At 42.6% G+C, this 17928-nt stretch overlaps 1 protein-coding gene and 1 non-coding gene across 3 annotated transcripts; one reads left to right on the top strand and one right to left on the bottom strand.

The window, feature by feature from the left end:
* The first annotated feature begins 1034 nt into the window (after positions 1-1034).
* trnap-agg (transfer RNA proline (anticodon AGG)) lies at positions 1035-1106 on the top strand. The gene has a single exon. It is a non-coding gene; the product is annotated as a tRNA-Pro (tRNA).
* A 712-nt stretch (positions 1107-1818) lies between these two features.
* klf3 (Kruppel like factor 3 (basic)) lies at positions 1819-16869 on the bottom strand. Of its 2 annotated transcripts, none has more exons than XM_062387664.1 (6): positions 16590-16869; positions 8763-8823; positions 7655-8198; positions 6811-6958; positions 4155-4321; positions 1819-3935 (listed from the first exon to the last, which is right to left on the bottom strand). In XM_062387664.1, exons 2-6 carry the CDS (start codon positions 8802-8804, stop codon positions 3754-3756), a joined length of 1083 nt encoding a protein of 360 aa, XP_062243648.1. In that variant the 5' UTR covers positions 8805-8823; positions 16590-16869; the 3' UTR covers positions 1819-3753. The 2 variants fall into 2 exon arrangements, with proteins under 2 accessions (XP_062243648.1, XP_062243650.1); XM_062387666.1 differs by lacking the exon at positions 16590-16869 and adding an exon at positions 16544-16562.
* Between the last annotated feature and the right edge of the window lie 1059 nt (positions 16870-17928).

Below are 17928 nucleotides of genomic sequence, written 5' to 3'. Positions count from 1 at the left end.
GAGGACTCCCTGCCCAAGGAGTCTGGACTCGCCTGTGTGCTGGGTCCTCTCTATCCATCTATCTATCAACTGATTCTCACCTTTGTGCCGTGCGACAACACCAGCATTTAAAAATACACGCTGTTTTAAAAAAAACATTTTCTTAATAAAGTTTTCACCAACACACAGAGTATCAGTTTTGCTTCGTATCCATTCATTGTTTTATAGTTTAATATTAGTTAGTGACAGGATCTGAGGTTTCTTAAAATCTTGTGTCTTCTTGTTTTGACCTTAGTTTTAACATGTTTTCACTTCATCTATATTGTACGCAAAGAACTTTGAGCTGCATTTGTATGCTATATAAATAAAGTTTTTTATTATTAACACACATTCTAATCCTATCAATACACAAACAGTGGTGGAAGAAATACTCAGAGAGTTTGGTGTAGAAATGCTAAACTACAAGAGTAGGCCTACTTAAGAAAAAATACAAAAGTAAATTAGCAAAGATAAAAGAACGTCTTATACAGAGAAGCCAAACAAGTGGGGGTTGATTACATACACTCACTAGCCCAAAAACAACAACACTATGATATAATACATAATAATAATGACAACAATAATAATAGTAACCAAAACGACAACAAAAATAATTTGACTTTATAATATAAACAAGTATCTTCAGGTTTTACCCCTCCTACAGACACAACGAGTGCAAGTCTTTGTTTAACTCTTTGTACATACGTTGATTATACTGTGGGATCGATGATAACCGGTCAAATGACCTCTCAACATGAGACGATGTCAGTCAACATTCAGGAAGTTCAGCCTCTTTGGGACTTCGGTGAAACCGGAAGTGAGCAGCAGGGAATCGTCTCACTTTGCATGAACTCACGCGTTGATTCTTCTGAGTAGAGTACTTTGTTCCGAGTCATCACGTGTTGTAAGCGTGACAACATTTTAAATAATGCAGAGTCAATAAACATAAAATACAGACAAGAGATGTAGTCATATAGGAAAGTACTTAATATTATTAATTTCCTCAAAGGAATATCGGCTCGTTGGTCTAGGGGTATGATTCTCGCTTAGGGTGCGAGAGGTCCCGGGTTCAAATCCCGGACGAGCCCTCTCTTTACTGAGTCTCCAAACAAGCACAGTTTATTTTTTAGGTTAATCCTGACATGGACTAAATAGTGAGAGGTGATGTTCGATGATCATTTTAGACCACTTCATATGATGCTCACACCGAGCGTCCTCAACTTTAAATGTGAGGATGCTGATAGATATTCTGTCTGGATGTGATCATGCACGTTCCCGTTTATTTGTTGATTAGTTGTTTAGATGTAAAGTCTGAAAATAACTATGATATATGGTTGTTGAATAAATGTTGAATAAATGTGGTGGAGTTAATCAAAATGTCGTTCTTTTTCAAATGAATGAAAGTAGAAGGATGAAATACAAATTAATAAACCAGTGCATTGCTTAAGTACATTATGTTAAGTAAATGGATTTAATTACATTCCAATACTGATGTCTTTACATCTTAAATCAGATTATTAGCTCTGGGTAGCTCAGCACATGGCCTCACCATGGATGATATTTCATCGCAAATAAACTAAAGTTGACGCTAAAGTCAAAGCTACAAAGCAACACTCAAATAAATAAAGATTTTTAACCATTTAAAACTGACTTAAATGATTAGGAAAACTGGCCAAATATATTGTAGTTGTGAATGAAATCATATGTCGATCAACTAATTTCCTCATGAATTGTCGCCATGTGCCAGCACAGCCACACACACTCACATAGAATTTAACACAAAGCTCGGAAAACGACAAATATTGTCAATACGTTTATTAAGTGGTATGAATATTCTGTTTTAAAATAGATGCAAACTTGCAGATAGACCTGTACAGATATATGTTCACAGTTTAACATGTTCCCTTTGAATAGCCAACGTTTAGATTAAAAAGCAAATAGGCTTTATTATAGACACGTATAATATCCATTATGATGAGAGTATCAAAATCATGCTTAATAAAAACCTTTAATTGCCCTTTCAGTCTAATAATCATTTTTCACGTGTATATATATGTTTAAGTACATATATATACACACATATATATAGATACATAGATATTACAACTTATATTTGCAGAGATACAATAACATATACAAGCAAAGACTGAGCAAAGTATCCAGGAGCAAATGCAGATAGCTGAGTCCATACATTCGGTGTGTGTGTGAGTGTGTGTGTGTGTGTGTGTGTGTGTGTGTGTGTGTGTGTGTGTGTGTGTGTGTGTGTGTGTACATGTAAATAAGAGAAAGGATCAAACCTTCAACCGATATTACACGACACCTGTGATCAGACTGACCAGCAGATCTCTACGATTAAAGAAATTTGAAAAAGTTTGGCTTTGGGAATGTTTATACATCATGTGTCTGTATTTATGTATATATATAATATATATATATATATATAAAGTGCACTTTAGAGTTGTACAAATATGCTATACGCAAAAAACTGCTTTGTTCTCCTGAAGCTGAATTAAAATAAGTCATACTCTAAAGTGGTGATTAAAAAAAAAAAGAGGTTTGATGGTGTTTTAGAAACCTTTGCAACCTTGGATTGGAATCACATGAGTCTTTTTGAACAGATCCTTGTTTGAGGCGTGTTGGAATTAAACATTTGCTCCCGAAAAACAGAAAGATTAATGAGCAAATTTCCCTGCTTTGCACTTTGTATTGTTATCCCATATAAAAGTGTCATAGAATTAAAAAAAAGGCTACCACGGTGTCACAACATAAACCACACGTTCATAGATACATAAACTTTGATATAAAACATCGGTAAGAAATTTCATTGCTTCTACCCTTAAACCAACCGAGCGATGTCTTTGTGCTCGCTGACACGATAATGCCCCCTGTGCAGCTACGTTCACATTTCTGAATGAAAACACAAAAAAAAACACTTCACTCTGAAAATGAATGAGACCCATAGTCCCCGTTATCTGTTCAACCCTAAAACCAAGAGCACACGCAAGACCGAGCTGCTTTTAATAAGTGCATGAATTTCGCTGTGTGTGCCGTTAAACGTGTGAGTTGTATGTATGTACAGAGGGTAAGTGAGCATTAGCTACCGGTTTATTTGCTTTGTTTTTAATACACTTCATGATGTAAGCGGCTTCAGGCAGATGAGGTGGGTGTGGAGTTAACGTTAGCATTATGTCACAGGTGGCTGTGCTGATGGGCGTAAGCTGAAGTATGAATGACACAACGCACAGCAGGTGTGATATAATACATTCTGCGGAGATTCACATTATTTTGGCCGAGCAAGCAAGTGTGTGTGTGTGTGTGTCCACAATCTGTACTTGAATGCACGCAGAGAAACAAGAGCAGATGTTGCAAAAAGAAAAGCTTGAGCGAGCTGTGTGGTGTTGATGCACTTGTGGCCACCAGAGGGTGCTGTTCTCAGGCCAGCTGAGAGGTTGCAGCCTTTTTCTCGAAAAGTGTGGCTGATCAGACGTCTGCTGTGACACCCACATTTCTACTATAATGAATGTGATGGGTGACACCAGCTCATGATACAGGCTAATGAGGTGAAAGGGTCTAAACGTGCACCCTGAGGAACAATTACCCCCTCCCTGTCATAGTCCATCGATTAAGGCCAGCTCCTTTAAAAGAAAACAAAATAACTCAAGTCAAAGTGGTACAGTCCGACAATTAAACCAGCACTGAGTGAGTTTCTTTTTCAAGTTTCCCGCGGGAGCTGCTTCACACCAGGAGGTGGCGCTTCTTGTGCAAAGCCAGGTGGTCGGAGCGGGAGAAGCTGCGCTCGCAGTCGGGACACTGGAACGGTTTGACTCCCGTGTGCTTGCGGAAGTGTCTCGTCAGCTCGTCTGAGCGGGCGAACTTCCACGTGCAGCCCTCCCACATGCACTTGTAGGGTTTCTCACCTAAACGGAGAAAAAAAACAACGAATTAAATCTCCTTTGTATTGCACCGAATCCCAACATGCATTATGTCAAAGCACTTTTGACATAAGAGGTTGAGAGCTTACATAATTACAGAGAAACTGTTCCCACAACTAGCAAACATTAGCAAATGTGGAAAGAGCAACAGTGTCTAAAAGTTTTGTAAAAGAGCATTAAAGAGACATTTCGGCAGTGTCTCACCGGTGTGTGTCCTGCGGTGTGCTTTCAGGTGGGAGCTCTTGGTGTACACTTTGTTGCAGCCGCTGAAGTCACAGAGGTGAATCCGTCGCTTCTTCAGCGTGTCGGGAGAGTCGGCAGGCAGAGGATGCTTCGTGCCTGAATGGACTATTACTGATGGGTTGTTTCCCCTGAGACAAACACAGAGTAAACAAAAAAGATTTTTAGCGATAAAGGGGCAGTGTGTAGAATTTAGTGACATCTAGGGGTGAAGTTGCATGTTGCAGCTGAATATCCCACTCCTCATGTACCACTCCCGAACATGAAAGAGAACCTGTGATAGTATTCAGTCATCATAAAAACTCAAAAGGTGTTTAGTTTTGTCCAGTCTGGGCTACTGTAAAGAACATGGCCTGCGTTGAGAGCACCGGCTCCAGATGAAATATTATGTATTTATATATATATAGGGTTCATTCTAGGTAAAGAAAACAACAATTCCTACATTTTAGATGAAACACACTAGTTAGAACACCATTTATTTTATATTCAATTTCTGCCGATAGATCCCTCTGACTTAATTCTTACACACTCGACCTTTAACTGCAGTGGGCAGCTTCACCCCTTCTTTTTATGATTTGACCAGCAGGGGCTGCTGGTGTTGTGTGACAGCCACCTCCTGCATGATGGTGAGCGCTAAATGGAAGTTTAAATTGGCTGCAGTTTCACTCAACGATGCAATAACAACTGTTACCCGTCAGGAAGTTGAAATACACCTCCCGCCTTTTCCAGTCTACCACGCCTTGGCTTTGTCCCGTCGCCTCTCGCATTTTTGTCTTTGTCATTTCACCATTCAACAATTAATTCAATGGAATCTGATATGATTCTCTGTGTGCGAGGCTGATGCACACGTACAACTGGAAATTTGTAAATGGAAAAAGTGTGTAACGGTAGATGCAACTTTGCAACAATCTTCCTCATCACACAACCAAACTTCAACGGGCCCAAGCAGATAAGGTTTCTAAAATTATTCTCTGAGCACGTGTGTGTATTGGAAAAAAATGCTATTTTGTACAAAATTATTATATTTAATTTTTTCATAGAACAACAGAATATGAAAGAAAAGAAGGAGTGAGGCAAGTAGACAATTTTCGACGCACGAAAAGAAACAAGTTGTCTTTCTGCACTTATAGAGTCATCATTAAAGTGTGTGTGCGTTAATGTGCTTGTGGGCGTATGTAAGTGGCAGTTGAGAGCAGGTGTCGAGTGTTGAAATATAAATCCCTCACAGATCAGTTCTGCGTAGAGGAATGTGCTGAAATCCCCCGCCAAAAGAAAAGGCGCACACTCACACACACACACACACACGCGCGCACACACATACACACAAGCTGACCTATCACTATAACAAATGCTGAACAACTTGACCTATTTACAATAAACATTAGTTTTGTCATATTTACATCATTAATGTGTGTGTGTGTGTGTGTGTGTGTTTGTTTTTGGAGAAGTGAGTTGATGACAGACACACCCAGTCATTTTTCTTAAGGGTCAAGTTATTTCAAGGTTGGCACGGTGACAACTGTGATGGCAACCACTCTAACAACTTCGTTAAAAGATTTGTGTGTCTGTGTGTGTGTGTGTGTGTGTGTGTGTGTGTGTAAGCACACAAAAGCCAGAACTAAATTGCAACCTACCCTCACTACTACATCTATAACTGACCTGCTTTAATTTCTTTAGAGGAAACACTGGTACTTTACAGGAGATGAAACAGGAGGAGGAAGGAGAGGAGGAACAGGAAGTGGGGGGGGAGTGAAAGAAAGAGTGGGAGATGCTGGACAATGAGCTAAATAAAAAGAAAATACAGGAAGTGCTGAGCATAGGAAAGAGGAGAGAGAAAGGAGAGATGGGAAGAGGAATGTGGGAGGTGGCGGGAACGAGATGGCTGATAAGAGCTCGTGTGGAGGCGATCGGGCGACGGGGGGGAGGAGCCGCGGTGATGGGTGCCGACGAGACTGAACGGAAGAGAACGGAAGACGCCACAAAGGAATTGAGGAATCAAACACACCCCTGCCTGCTGTCGAGTCAACGTGTAAAAAAAAGTGTTGTGACACTGGTTCTGCATGTGTTATCTCTGAAAACTACAAAAACGTGTCTCTGAGCATCTTTCAAAGATAACATCTGCTCGCCCACATGAATCAGAGACATCGGAGCATGACGAGACCGTGTCATAACTGCCACCTCTGCACAATTTCCCAGAGTTTGTCAACACACAGAAAACCTCAGCGAGAATGTGTCCGATAAATGCCGGGTTTCTAATGTTTGACTTGAGAGACTGGAGATTTAATCTCTGAATAAATCCCTGCAATCAACCATTATTGGTTATTGATCCTCCGTGAAATAGGTTCATGTAAGTTAATGTTTTTACCATCTTTTGAGGACCTTTTTCCTATAGTGTCACAAAAGGACAGTTTTGTTCGGGACCCTAAATCCTGCTATCAAGATATTGCAAATGATACACAGTCCCTCGTCTTTGTTAAAAGGTGAGAACAGGAGTAGACAAGGAACAGCTCTGGCAATCGCTTCCATATAAAGTCAAAGCGGAAGTGCTGCAGTCAAACACAAAGTGAGACATTTGGTGCTTCTTTCAAAATGTGTGTGGGCGTGCTGGTGTGCCACCTACTCATATTCGTGTGGTATCCTGATGACCGATGATTTCATCTCGTGGCTGCTGTGGAAGTCATGAAGGAGCTCAGGGCAAGGCTCTGTTTTGATTGGCTTGTGCAGGTCGTGGGCGTCGCCTCGTAGCTCCAGGGGCTTAGCAGAGTGAACTGGGTAGAGGTAAAAAGATCAGAAGATGTGAACTGGTCAATATGGTCCGGTTTTACTCACATTAATATGATACACGTATCTTAAAATTGAAATTATGTTGTGTGTTGGTTCGTTTGTTTGATTGTAAGCAAGAATACGTAAAAACTGAAAGACGGATCTCCACGAAACTTGGTGGAATAATGTTTTATTATAATGTTTTCATCTTATTTAATTCGAATCTATGTGTTCTTCCATATGGGGATCACAAGCAAACACTATGATAAGATGTATCTGACAGTCATGTATGAATTGAATCATTGTCCACTCATATCTGTGCCTATCACAGACTGGAGAGTGAGAGATGGTGACCTATGTCCATCAGTGACCTCCAGCTGACCACAGAAAACAGAATACAATAAAAGGCATGGCTCCCTCAGGAAACAAGAATCTGCTATTGTGTTATTCTAAGAACAGAGGAAATGAAAAGCACCTCCTCATTGTCAGTAAAAGATATGTCAACAGTTAAGAAGAAAGTTCGACTTTAAAAGGGAACATTTTATTTTTAGAAAAGGTGAGTCAGCACTTTACTCATACGATGTGAAGTTATTTTGTCGTTTTTAATTCCTTGTTTTTTAATGACCAATTTATATTGATTATTAAATTTGAATCCACTCAAAGTAACAGGAAACTTAACTGGGTAAAAGAATGAAACTCACCTGTCTTGTGCTCCCTGCTCCGATGGTGGTCGTCGTCACAAGCGACGGCTTGGCTCATCATTATGGGCTGGTGCAGGTGGATGGGCGATGAGTACAGGACTGACAGAGGCACCATGACCGGAGACACCATGACCCCTGACCCCTGAATGACCCCGGAGCCCGAGCTGATCATAGGAGTCACCATGGTGGTGTATGGAAGCGAGGCGGTGGACGGCGGGAGGGCGTGGCAGGGCGAGGAGCGCAGCTGGGAGTGCGGAGGGGAGCAGCGGGGGGAGGTGCGGCTCGCCGTGCTGTGAGGCGAGGGCGGAGAGCTGCGCGAGGAGGCCGGGGAGGAGGCGGAGGAGCAGGGAGGAGAGGAGGCGGATGAGCTGGAGGAGGAGCGCTTGCTGAGTGACAGGTCAACTGGCTCCAGCTGGGTGTGTGTGGGGTTGCTGGGGATGTGGGACTGGGCGAAGGCGTGCATGTGCCCGTGGTAGAGGGGGGCGGGATGGGGGAAGATCACTCTGTACGGCTCTGGGCTTTTCACAAGTGAAGAGTAGAATGACTGTGAGCGAGAAAGAAAGAGAGGATACAGAAGAAGGAAGCAGTGGAGGAAGAGCGGGGAGTTAAACCTTTTCCGGTTCTGTGTTCAACAACAGGGAAAACATGTTTCTGCCTCACAAACAACTACAGACGGCCAAAAGACGTTAAACCCAGTTCTGTGTGGGAGCAGATAACCGTTTCACAGTACGATGTTTGTGTGTGTGTGTTTGTGAGTGCGTGTGTGTGTGTGTGTGTGTGTGAGTGTGTGTGTGTGTGTGTGTGTGTGTGTGTGTGTGTGTGTGTGTGTGTGTGTGTGTGTGTGTGTGTGTGTGTGTTCATTAGCCTGCTGCCTGGCAGTGTGTGTACCCATTGTATGCAAATGTCCACTGTACAGCAGCCTGTTTGTCCAGGAAGAGTCGGAATGTGGGAACCACTCTGTCTAGACACGTAGCAAGAGTGTTTGTGTGTGTGTTTGTTGGTCAAAGATACTGTATGGCATCAAAAACATGCTCAGGCATGATGGGAGCACACAAAACACACACACTAGCATCCAAAGCTAGATTTACAAAAAACACATGTGTCTTACCGTCTCCATGTCTGGCTTCAGAGGGTAATCATACATCAGCATGGCTGCACTGGCCAGGCTCCTGCAAAATAAAACAACCAAACACACAGATTAATACACACCGTTAAGACACATTCACAGATAAATCACACTTTTAAACTTGTGCATTTACTTTTCTTTTCAGTAATGGTCCATGACCAGAGGAAAGAGGACAGTGTTGTGAGGGTCACAAGACAACGTGGAGGGTTGTGACGTGATCGTTAAATCAAGTTCAATTCAGTTTTAAGATTTTTCCACAATCTTATTTTCTGAAATAATGGAGTGTTACGTCATTGGGATTCAAATAGTATTTAAAATGAAGTCATCTGAACAGTTAAGTGGTGACAAGTGCAGCGAAATGTCTAACATGTCATAACATGACAAGAAGGCCTCAACTAGACACTGCTGTTTTTGTAGGGTTGCTGACCACTGTTTTTTAATGTGTGGTTATCTCATCACATGCTTTCTTAAATGCAGTGGAGAGAAAGGTCAAATATTGGAGTATTTTCTCTGGCACGCAGTTCGCAAGAAGTATCAATAGCATAAAGGGAAATAGTCAAATTGAGTACAAGTACCTCAAAATTATACCTAATTAGTACTACATCTTGGCAGAAGAATAAGAAATAACTGCCAAACAACCCAAGTGTACACACGTACACACACACACACACACATATACACACACTTGTGAGGTGATAAAAACAAATCACCTCAAGTAGAGGGAGCACACTCAGCCTTACGGTAACTCAAGTCAGACAAAAGCCATAACAATATATTTTCTTTATGTCAGATTTGACACTTCAGCTCCTCCTCTCTACTTTCACAAAGAGAGCTCTTCCTCCTAACACTGCCAATCTGTTTGTCATATTTAGTCAAATTTATTTTGTTGAGTAACGCAAACGGCACTGAACAGCGGATGTGTTGTGCAAAAATGCTAGACATTCTTAAACAATGTTAAAGACAACTTTACGACGGGTTGCTTTATGAGAACACAACCAGCTCCAGGTGTGATGAGCCTAGTAACTGCCTCATGTCGATTACTCCACAGTGACACCACACACACACACACACACACACACTCACACACACACACACACACACACACACACACACACACACACACACACACACACAAACACGCACACGCACACACAACCTACTGAGGCCTGTCAAGTATTTGGATCAAAAGTGTGTGAGATTTCAAAGGTGGTTCTAGTTACGTTGCCTTTGAATAACCAGGTGCAGCCATGATGACTCCATGTTTGTGCCTAAATGAGTGTGTTTATGTGTGTGTGCGTGTGAGATCACTGGACCATACAGGCAACATGAACTGTCAAAGAATGTACCCTGAGGGGGTCTCTGTGTGTGTGTCTGCGTGTGTATGTTTGTGTGACCTGATTAAAGTCCACAGTCTGGAGACAAGTTAGCCTTTAATTATTAACAAATGGTTAGAACAGGGGCAGTCACACCCTACCGTGCGCGCACAAACTCGAGCACACACGCACACACACAGTTCCGATAGGGAGCAAACGAATCGGAGATCAGGATGCTTGCTTGCTGGGTCAGGAAGGGTGTGAACATGACGACTAAAGCCTCACCCTTCACCCGGCTCCATGAAACAAAGAGGCTGTAGGCAGGTGGGAACTGTGCGAGTGTGTGTGTGGACGTGCGTGTGTGCGTGGATGTCTTTGAGGGTGTGTTATTTCTAATCCAGGCTTGTATTGTATTGAAGTTCAACTGGAGGTCAAGCAGTTGTGGTTGTGTTCCTCACACAGAGGTGACAATAACAGTTATGAAACACAAACAGATCACGAAACAGGAAAAGAAAAAAACTCCCTCTCAGTTTGTACACGGTAAGTAGAGCAAACAGTTAGTTTCCCTACAGTGACAGAAGGAAAAACAGTGACAGTGGGGAAATTCCCAGTCCTTCCCTCCATCAATTATTAATATTTGATCAAGGATTAGTTATGATTGTTGATGAGATCTGCCATTTAAAATGGTCTAGTGTGTTGTAGATCATTTATTACACGTTTGTTTACAATATATATAAAAATGCTGCAATCAATAACCAAAACTGTATTTGATTTAATATTTATCAGTTACGTAATGGTGTAATCGACTATTAATTCAGCTCTATAAGGGACCTATCATCCAAAACACAGTTGCCACTTAAATGTAGACAAGCTGATAAATGCTATTAAAAGGCAAGGAAAGCAACCTCATCTTGATTTGTGAACCTTTTGCTACTAAATGGCAACAATTTTTTTTTGACTGTAGGTGGCAACACCAACTTTCAATTTCCTTTGATGTATTTCTTCAAACAAGATGTTTGAGCATAGGATCACTATCATAACAATGACTCATTCCCCACGAAGAAAACCAAAAGCAGTAAAGACAAATGTTGAATGTGTATTTGCATAATGAAATCTCGCCCTTTTCAGCATTTAGTTTGCTCCCCCGGAGGCCTGGTTTCCCGATTAGAAGGGAGTTTAAAAACAGGTTCATACCCACGGTAACGCAAGACTGACATTTAAAAAATGCAAATTATCTCGTCACTGCAGGGCTGGGCCCAGCTGGAAAAAGATTTACAGTTACCTGTACGTACACGTGCTCACACAAGTCATGGGTACCTTCATCAGTACATACACGGGTGTAACATGCCATAATTACCTTTAGGAACAAAGTTATCAGGGTTCATGTCTGGAAAGAAAACCCTTACAGCGCTGCATTTATTTTAAAACCTTGAAAAAACATTCTCAGTCATGGGAACATACCATTCAGGTAACTGGCCTGCTCACAGGGTGATTTATGCCGTTTGAGAGACATGCTACTTATGGTTAAGTGGGAGTTAAACGTGTCTCTTTGAACATTTTGGCCGATGGGGACAGAGATATGGGTCACATAATGAGCGCCAGCAAATGAGTGTTAATTGTTTGAATTTTTAGTTTGAGTGTTTTCCAGATGGCTGGAGTTTATCCCACAGGCCAATGCACAGAGGAGAGTTATAAGGCAACATGTGACAACAGGAAGGTGAGTAGTGGTGGTGGTGGTGGTGGTGGGGTGGGGTGGGGGGGGGGGCCTTGTGAAAAACATCAAACTCTCCCTTGGGGTGGATCATAAAAGAATAAATACAATGAGTCGGAGAAACTGGACAATTCTAGGAAATAAAATTGAATTTAGCTGCACATCTTCTCCAGTGCAACTCAACAGACCATAGAGCCTCAGGAGATTAGAGTCGATCTGCAGCTGGAGCTTGTTTACTTCTCTCTGAATCTGTGATGCAGCTTCAAATACAGCTGCAGTTAAAAGTACATTCATTGATTAGCTGCTCCATGGAAAATCATTAAAAAGAATTCTAACAGAGTAATCCCTAGATCCCAAGTCGGTTCGCAAATTAATAATACTTGGCTTTTTATGGGGGCAACTGCGACAGTCCACGAAAAGTCCTTTAAAAGTAGTTTTTCACTAATAAAAAAAGCTCAAATTAATAATCTATCTTTTTAATAGTCTTTTGAGATTACACGTCATGCTCAACTAGAAGTCTCATTCTTGGACTGTCGCAGTTGCCCCATGAGATTACATTGTAGCCACAGCTGCCTTGTCGCGGCTGCTAGCGGAGGTGATCCACTTGGCTGATTCTAAAAGATTTTTAAGTGCCATTTATTTGCACACCCACATTTATAAACCTAAAATAGGGCCCAGGTTGACAAATACAAGAATTCACCATTACTCTTCTCGGTTGTGACTGATTAGCTGCTTCTTGTTGCATGTGAAGGCAAACTGAATATGTTTGTCCGTTCTTAGTTTCACTAATGGTCTGACAAAATGAATATAGGAATGGGTCAAACTGATCTCCAGGACGACGGCAAACTCTCCCTGTCAGATAGAGATCAGGCAGCTGGTCTTATTTTTACCAGAGCATATAAAGGTTTACGGCTGAGAACCCTCTGAGGGTGTATAAACTGTGAAGTGAAGGAACCAGAGAGCACTGCGCCTATTTGGTAAATAAGTAGCCATACCTTGGTTGTCGGGGAGTATTTTTTTCCCAGTGCGCTCCATGTGGGTGTGTGTGTGTTTGTGCATGTCAAGTGTGGTCTGCAAATATTGTCCTTCTAGGTCAGTAGAGCTACTGTGTACCCTTCCCCAACCCACTCAGCAAACACTTCCTACAGACCCCCCCCCCCCCCCCCCTCACTCTTTCCACTCTTGGACTCTGCACATCTTCTTCAACACCTCTTCTTCTTCACTCGCTCCTCAACAATCACTCACGTCTTTACTACGGTGTATATCTGAACCACACAGCAGCCCGCACTCCTTTTCTCTCCCGCTCTTTGAATGATATAAAACAACATGACTGAAGGGGAAAATATTGTGGCTTGGAGTCGCTGGCTACCGACTCAACCACACACACACACACACACACACAAGCAAACGTACTTATACACACTGCACACCAAGTTTCTGCTAACTCAACAGAATACACACACTAAATCACTGAAGGACTGAATTATTACAGACACGCACGCATGCTTAAACACACAGACCCAAACAGGGCACCGCACATGCATGCACACACTCGCACACACACACACACATACACACACTAATGGCAACAGGCTGGAGAAGATGAGATCACCAGAGAGACCAGAAACCTCCAGACAACAGCTTTGTCCAAGAACCCGCCGCAACACACACACACATACATACACACACACACACACACACAACCACACACATGCACACATTAAAAACTAACAGCCTTCAGTTTACTGCTATTGATGTTTGACCGTTTCTTTCTGTGTCACCTCTATTACCTCATCAGTCTCACCTCTTGCGATGTTGTACACCACAACTGTCATACAAACGTCCCAGTCAAACTGCTCTTGAGCATTAACACACTATATAGCTTACGGGGGGTGAAGCTTATGGACATACTATAGCTTGACTCACACCTTAACCTATTTAAAGCCCTAAGGGAATGAACTAATCTTTACTTAAACTAAGATCCCAATTACATGACTCATCAAGGTGGCAAGCTAATATTCCAGCATTTAAATGTTCCTTTTTCTGAGCTCATTTCCAGATTGGTCTCTCATTGCACCATAGTCCTTCTTATGCCCCTGACCCCTTATTGCAATCCATAACCCCCAAGTGTACCTCCCTACCCCCTTATTTCATCCCCTTACATCACTTCCTTCTCCTGACTCCTCTAACAATGCGTCACATGCTCTTACTTTGACTCCTCTCACTTTAAGGCCCCTGCTGAAGCCCCCTATCCTCTTATTTTGGCATCCTATTGCCTCATCCAAGCTGCCCAAGCCCACTCCTCCCATCCCACACATGCACACACGCACACATAGACATGTACAAGCCCATAGCCCCTCTCAGCTCCTCTCCAGCAGACTGTGGGGCTGCAGGCCCGCAGACCTCGGGGGGAAGCCAGAGGGGGCCCATCAGCAGGGGGAGAGGAAACAGAATCCATCATTACACACACAGCCACACACATGTGGATACACACATTCAGAGACACACTGGAGTTGACACAATACTCAAAACCTGACAAAGACCCACACGCTCATGTACATGCACCTCAAGCCGAACTTGTCAAAGACAGCAGTGTTGAGGCTTTCCAGACAGCGGAGGAAGGAGAGAACGAGAGCGAGTGCCAGAGAAAGAGAGAGGGAGAGGGAGAGAAGCGGAAGCCCTCAGAGTTTAGTCTGACTGTTATTATTTCCACACTGCGTGATGGGTCGGGGGGTGTAAAGAAGGGAAGGAGGAGGAGGAGGAGGGGAAGGAGGAGAGTGAAGCCAATTGGGGGGTGCTGCTGCAGGGGGCCTGCGGTTTCCTGTCTGACCCCCCCCCCCCCCACCCACCCACACCTCCCCTCAACACACTGCGTCTCCAATACCCAAAGAATGAGAGGACAGAGGGGGGGGGGGAATGGAACGAGAGAGAGCGCAAAGAAAACAGCCGCTCTGACCAAACTATGTAAAAATGGAAGTGGAAAGAACAAGGCAGAGACAGAACAGGGGGAGAAAATGAAGTGGGTTTCAACCAAAAAATGACAAAACTTCAATGAACCTCAAACATGGGGAGGGGGGGGGGGGGGATGGTAAGAAAGAGCTACGCTGTCACAGTGGCTCAATCCAGTGGTTTTAAGAGCAGGAACAGACACACTGCACGAGTGTGTGTGCATGTGCTCACACATGGCTGTGTGATTGCGTGCGTGTGTTGGCACGCATGTGAAGTTGTGTAACAACTTACAGCTTTTTAAGTTAATGGCTGTCTGTGGACCACAGTGTCCTTATATCCTTAACTTCTAATGGAGAATCCCCAACGCTTCAGCATCCAGGGGTTTAATGTTTAGCCCAAATGTTCTCTAGGACATGCCCTTTGAGCAGTGTGTGTGTGTGTGTGTTAGTGTGTGTACACACTCTTGCGCATTTTGTTCCACCAGATAACATCAGCATGTTTATTCAGGAAAAGAGGTGTAGTGGTGGGTGGGGTATGGGCGTGTGCATGCGGCCCTAATGAGACAAATAAGTACAATAAGTGAATAAGGAAAGACAGAAAGGTCAATGCTTTGTTAGATTATTACTCCTTCTTGAAAGCTTTTCTAGAGTAGAAGAGTACAAAGTCAGTCAGAGAGATCGCCCTCATTCCACTCGTCCACCCCCCACATCCACATCCCTCTCTCCTCCCTTCTTTCTCCCTCTTTCTCTCTCACTCCAGGCTCTAAACAGGATAAGGGCTTCATATGCCAAGTGGAATGTGTGACGCAAGCCTCAGCCTTGAAACAAAGCACAGGAAACAGGGAGAGACAGAGACGGAGAAACAAACGGAGAGAAAGAGAACGAGAGAGAGAGAGATGTGTATTGTCAAGGATGTAGTGGATGAGTCAGGACAGTCAGAGAAACTCAGGTGTCACCTAAGGATTGTTGAAACTATCACTCCCTGTCACACACACACAGACACACACACAGACTGACACACACACCTGTCAGATAGACTGCTGTCTGTGTATTACACCACACAGCCACACTGAGTCGTCTCGCACTCTCACAGCTTGATTCTGAGTCAGCATCACACGTTGTACTAAAACTGTAAGAATCAATCAATCATTAGTCAAATTACAGAGAATTATAAACTATTTTCACATCCAATAAATCCTTTCGGTGGGTATTTCTGGTCAGAAATGTCCCTGGTTCCAGATTTTAGGGTAAAATTAAGGTTTTTATCATTATTATAATATTTGTTTGTATTTGATTTATTTTAAATTATTTTAAATTAAATATCTGAACGTTTTGGGGAAAATAAGACAGAAAAATAAGTTAATTTAGGGCTCTCAATATTCTATACCTATAAGACATTTCATAGACAAAGGCAAACGGTATCTCATTGACTTTTTGAACACTTTTTTTGTATTTATTTGAAACAACCTAATCGATCCTAATTATCCATATTAAAATCCCTGACTCCTGAACCAACGTTGTCTCTCTGCTGCCAAGTTATCGGCCAGTGTTGAGAGCATCAGCCACCGGACCGACACATTTCAGAAACATTACACATGTGGAAATGTGGACACAGCTAACACACAGAAAACTGAAAGCACATTGGTTAGAATAATAGTGCAGGACCCTAATTAACTAATTAACACAAAACTAACCACAAACAGCTTGATCTCATTTAACCGAACCCGCAGCACCGCATGTATGGACTCCCCTCCCCCCCACTATAATAAAGTTTATTCTAATACAGTTTACCGGCTCCACCACAGCAGCGATGAGCCGGTGTCCCCGTGACACTCACTTCTCAGACGGACGAGTATTCTTCAGTTTAATCCTGAAGGAGCAGAGAGACCCTGGATCCTCGGCGGCGAGGGGAGAAAAAATAAAGGTCCGACTCAGAGTGAGGCAACTCCGCAGAAAAAGTGACGCAGGCGACGCTCGATGTTCCGCTGTGTCACTGACACCGGACAGAGAACAACGAGACGCTCCAGTGATCGATGGCTCTGGCTAACTTCCCCAAGTTACGAAACTCTTCTCTCACTCTCGGCCTCTGAGTGTGTGTTTGTGTGAGTGTGAGTTTGTGAGTGTGTGTGTGGAAACTGCTGCTTCTGTCACATGATCCGCTGTCTGTTCTCCATGGGGTCGGGCCGCTGGGCGGGGCTGGGGCGGGGTGGTCCAGTTCGTGTGAGTGTGTGTGAGTGCACGTTTGTCAGTGTGTGTGTGTGTTGCAATTTTCATTCCAAGTTTACAGGAGACAACAATTGGGAACTTTTTCAAGCCACTACAGTGATTATCTGTAGCAACAGATGTCAGACTGTTACTAATGCAACTGTGTGGTCCAGGCTATTTTGTGTTTAAAAGTATTTAATAGTATAATTTACCACTAACTTACAAAGAGTTTCAAGCTGTAGTAATGTCTCTGTTAGTGGTTATTGATAATAGTGAGTCATAATGAGTGATATTGATGCTGGGTTGCCAGGTTGTGGAACTTCTTTTGTTTCTTTTTATCTTGCAGCTATTTAATTCATTTATGAGACCTTTCATTGCACCAAAGGACATTTGGACCAAAAATAAAATCGTAAACTGTAAGAAATGTCGCCATGGGGTTATTTTTATCATCAGTAAAGTTCCCTTACCTATACATGTTACTAATCCATCAGACTATTATCCCATAATAATAATAAGTCAAGTCTGTCTATGTTGGTTTGATCCACATCCAATATTTAGATAAAAGTGGAATGCTCTTGGAGGATTTCCCACAACCTGGCAGCCAAACAGTTTTACTTATAAGAGGCTTATAACTGCTCGGTTAAGCATTAGTCAATGATTAATTAACCTTTATTAAGGTGCGAATGGCAGTTCATAAAGATTTAAAAATAAATAATCTTTAAAGGATGCCGCTTCCGCACTGTGATATTCCCTGTAGGAAGTACAAGTAATAGATATCACCGATCCAATATCAATTCATATCAATGCTTTTCATTTGTTCATAACAGCAGATGGCAAAATCACATAAGCAAGAGAAATATGTCATGATTTATGATCTGAATGCATCATTAATAAGCTACTTCTGAATATTATTTGTCCATCCATCCATCCACTGCTTATCCTTTGAGGGTTGTGGGGGAGCTGCAGCCAAT

This window comes from Platichthys flesus, chromosome 5 (genome assembly GCF_949316205.1).
Source record: "Platichthys flesus chromosome 5, fPlaFle2.1, whole genome shotgun sequence".
In the NCBI taxonomy this organism is placed as follows: domain Eukaryota; kingdom Metazoa; phylum Chordata; class Actinopteri; order Pleuronectiformes; family Pleuronectidae; genus Platichthys; species Platichthys flesus.
Note: the sequence above shows the minus strand (reverse complement) of the source record. Positions and strands in the feature narration are given on the sequence as shown.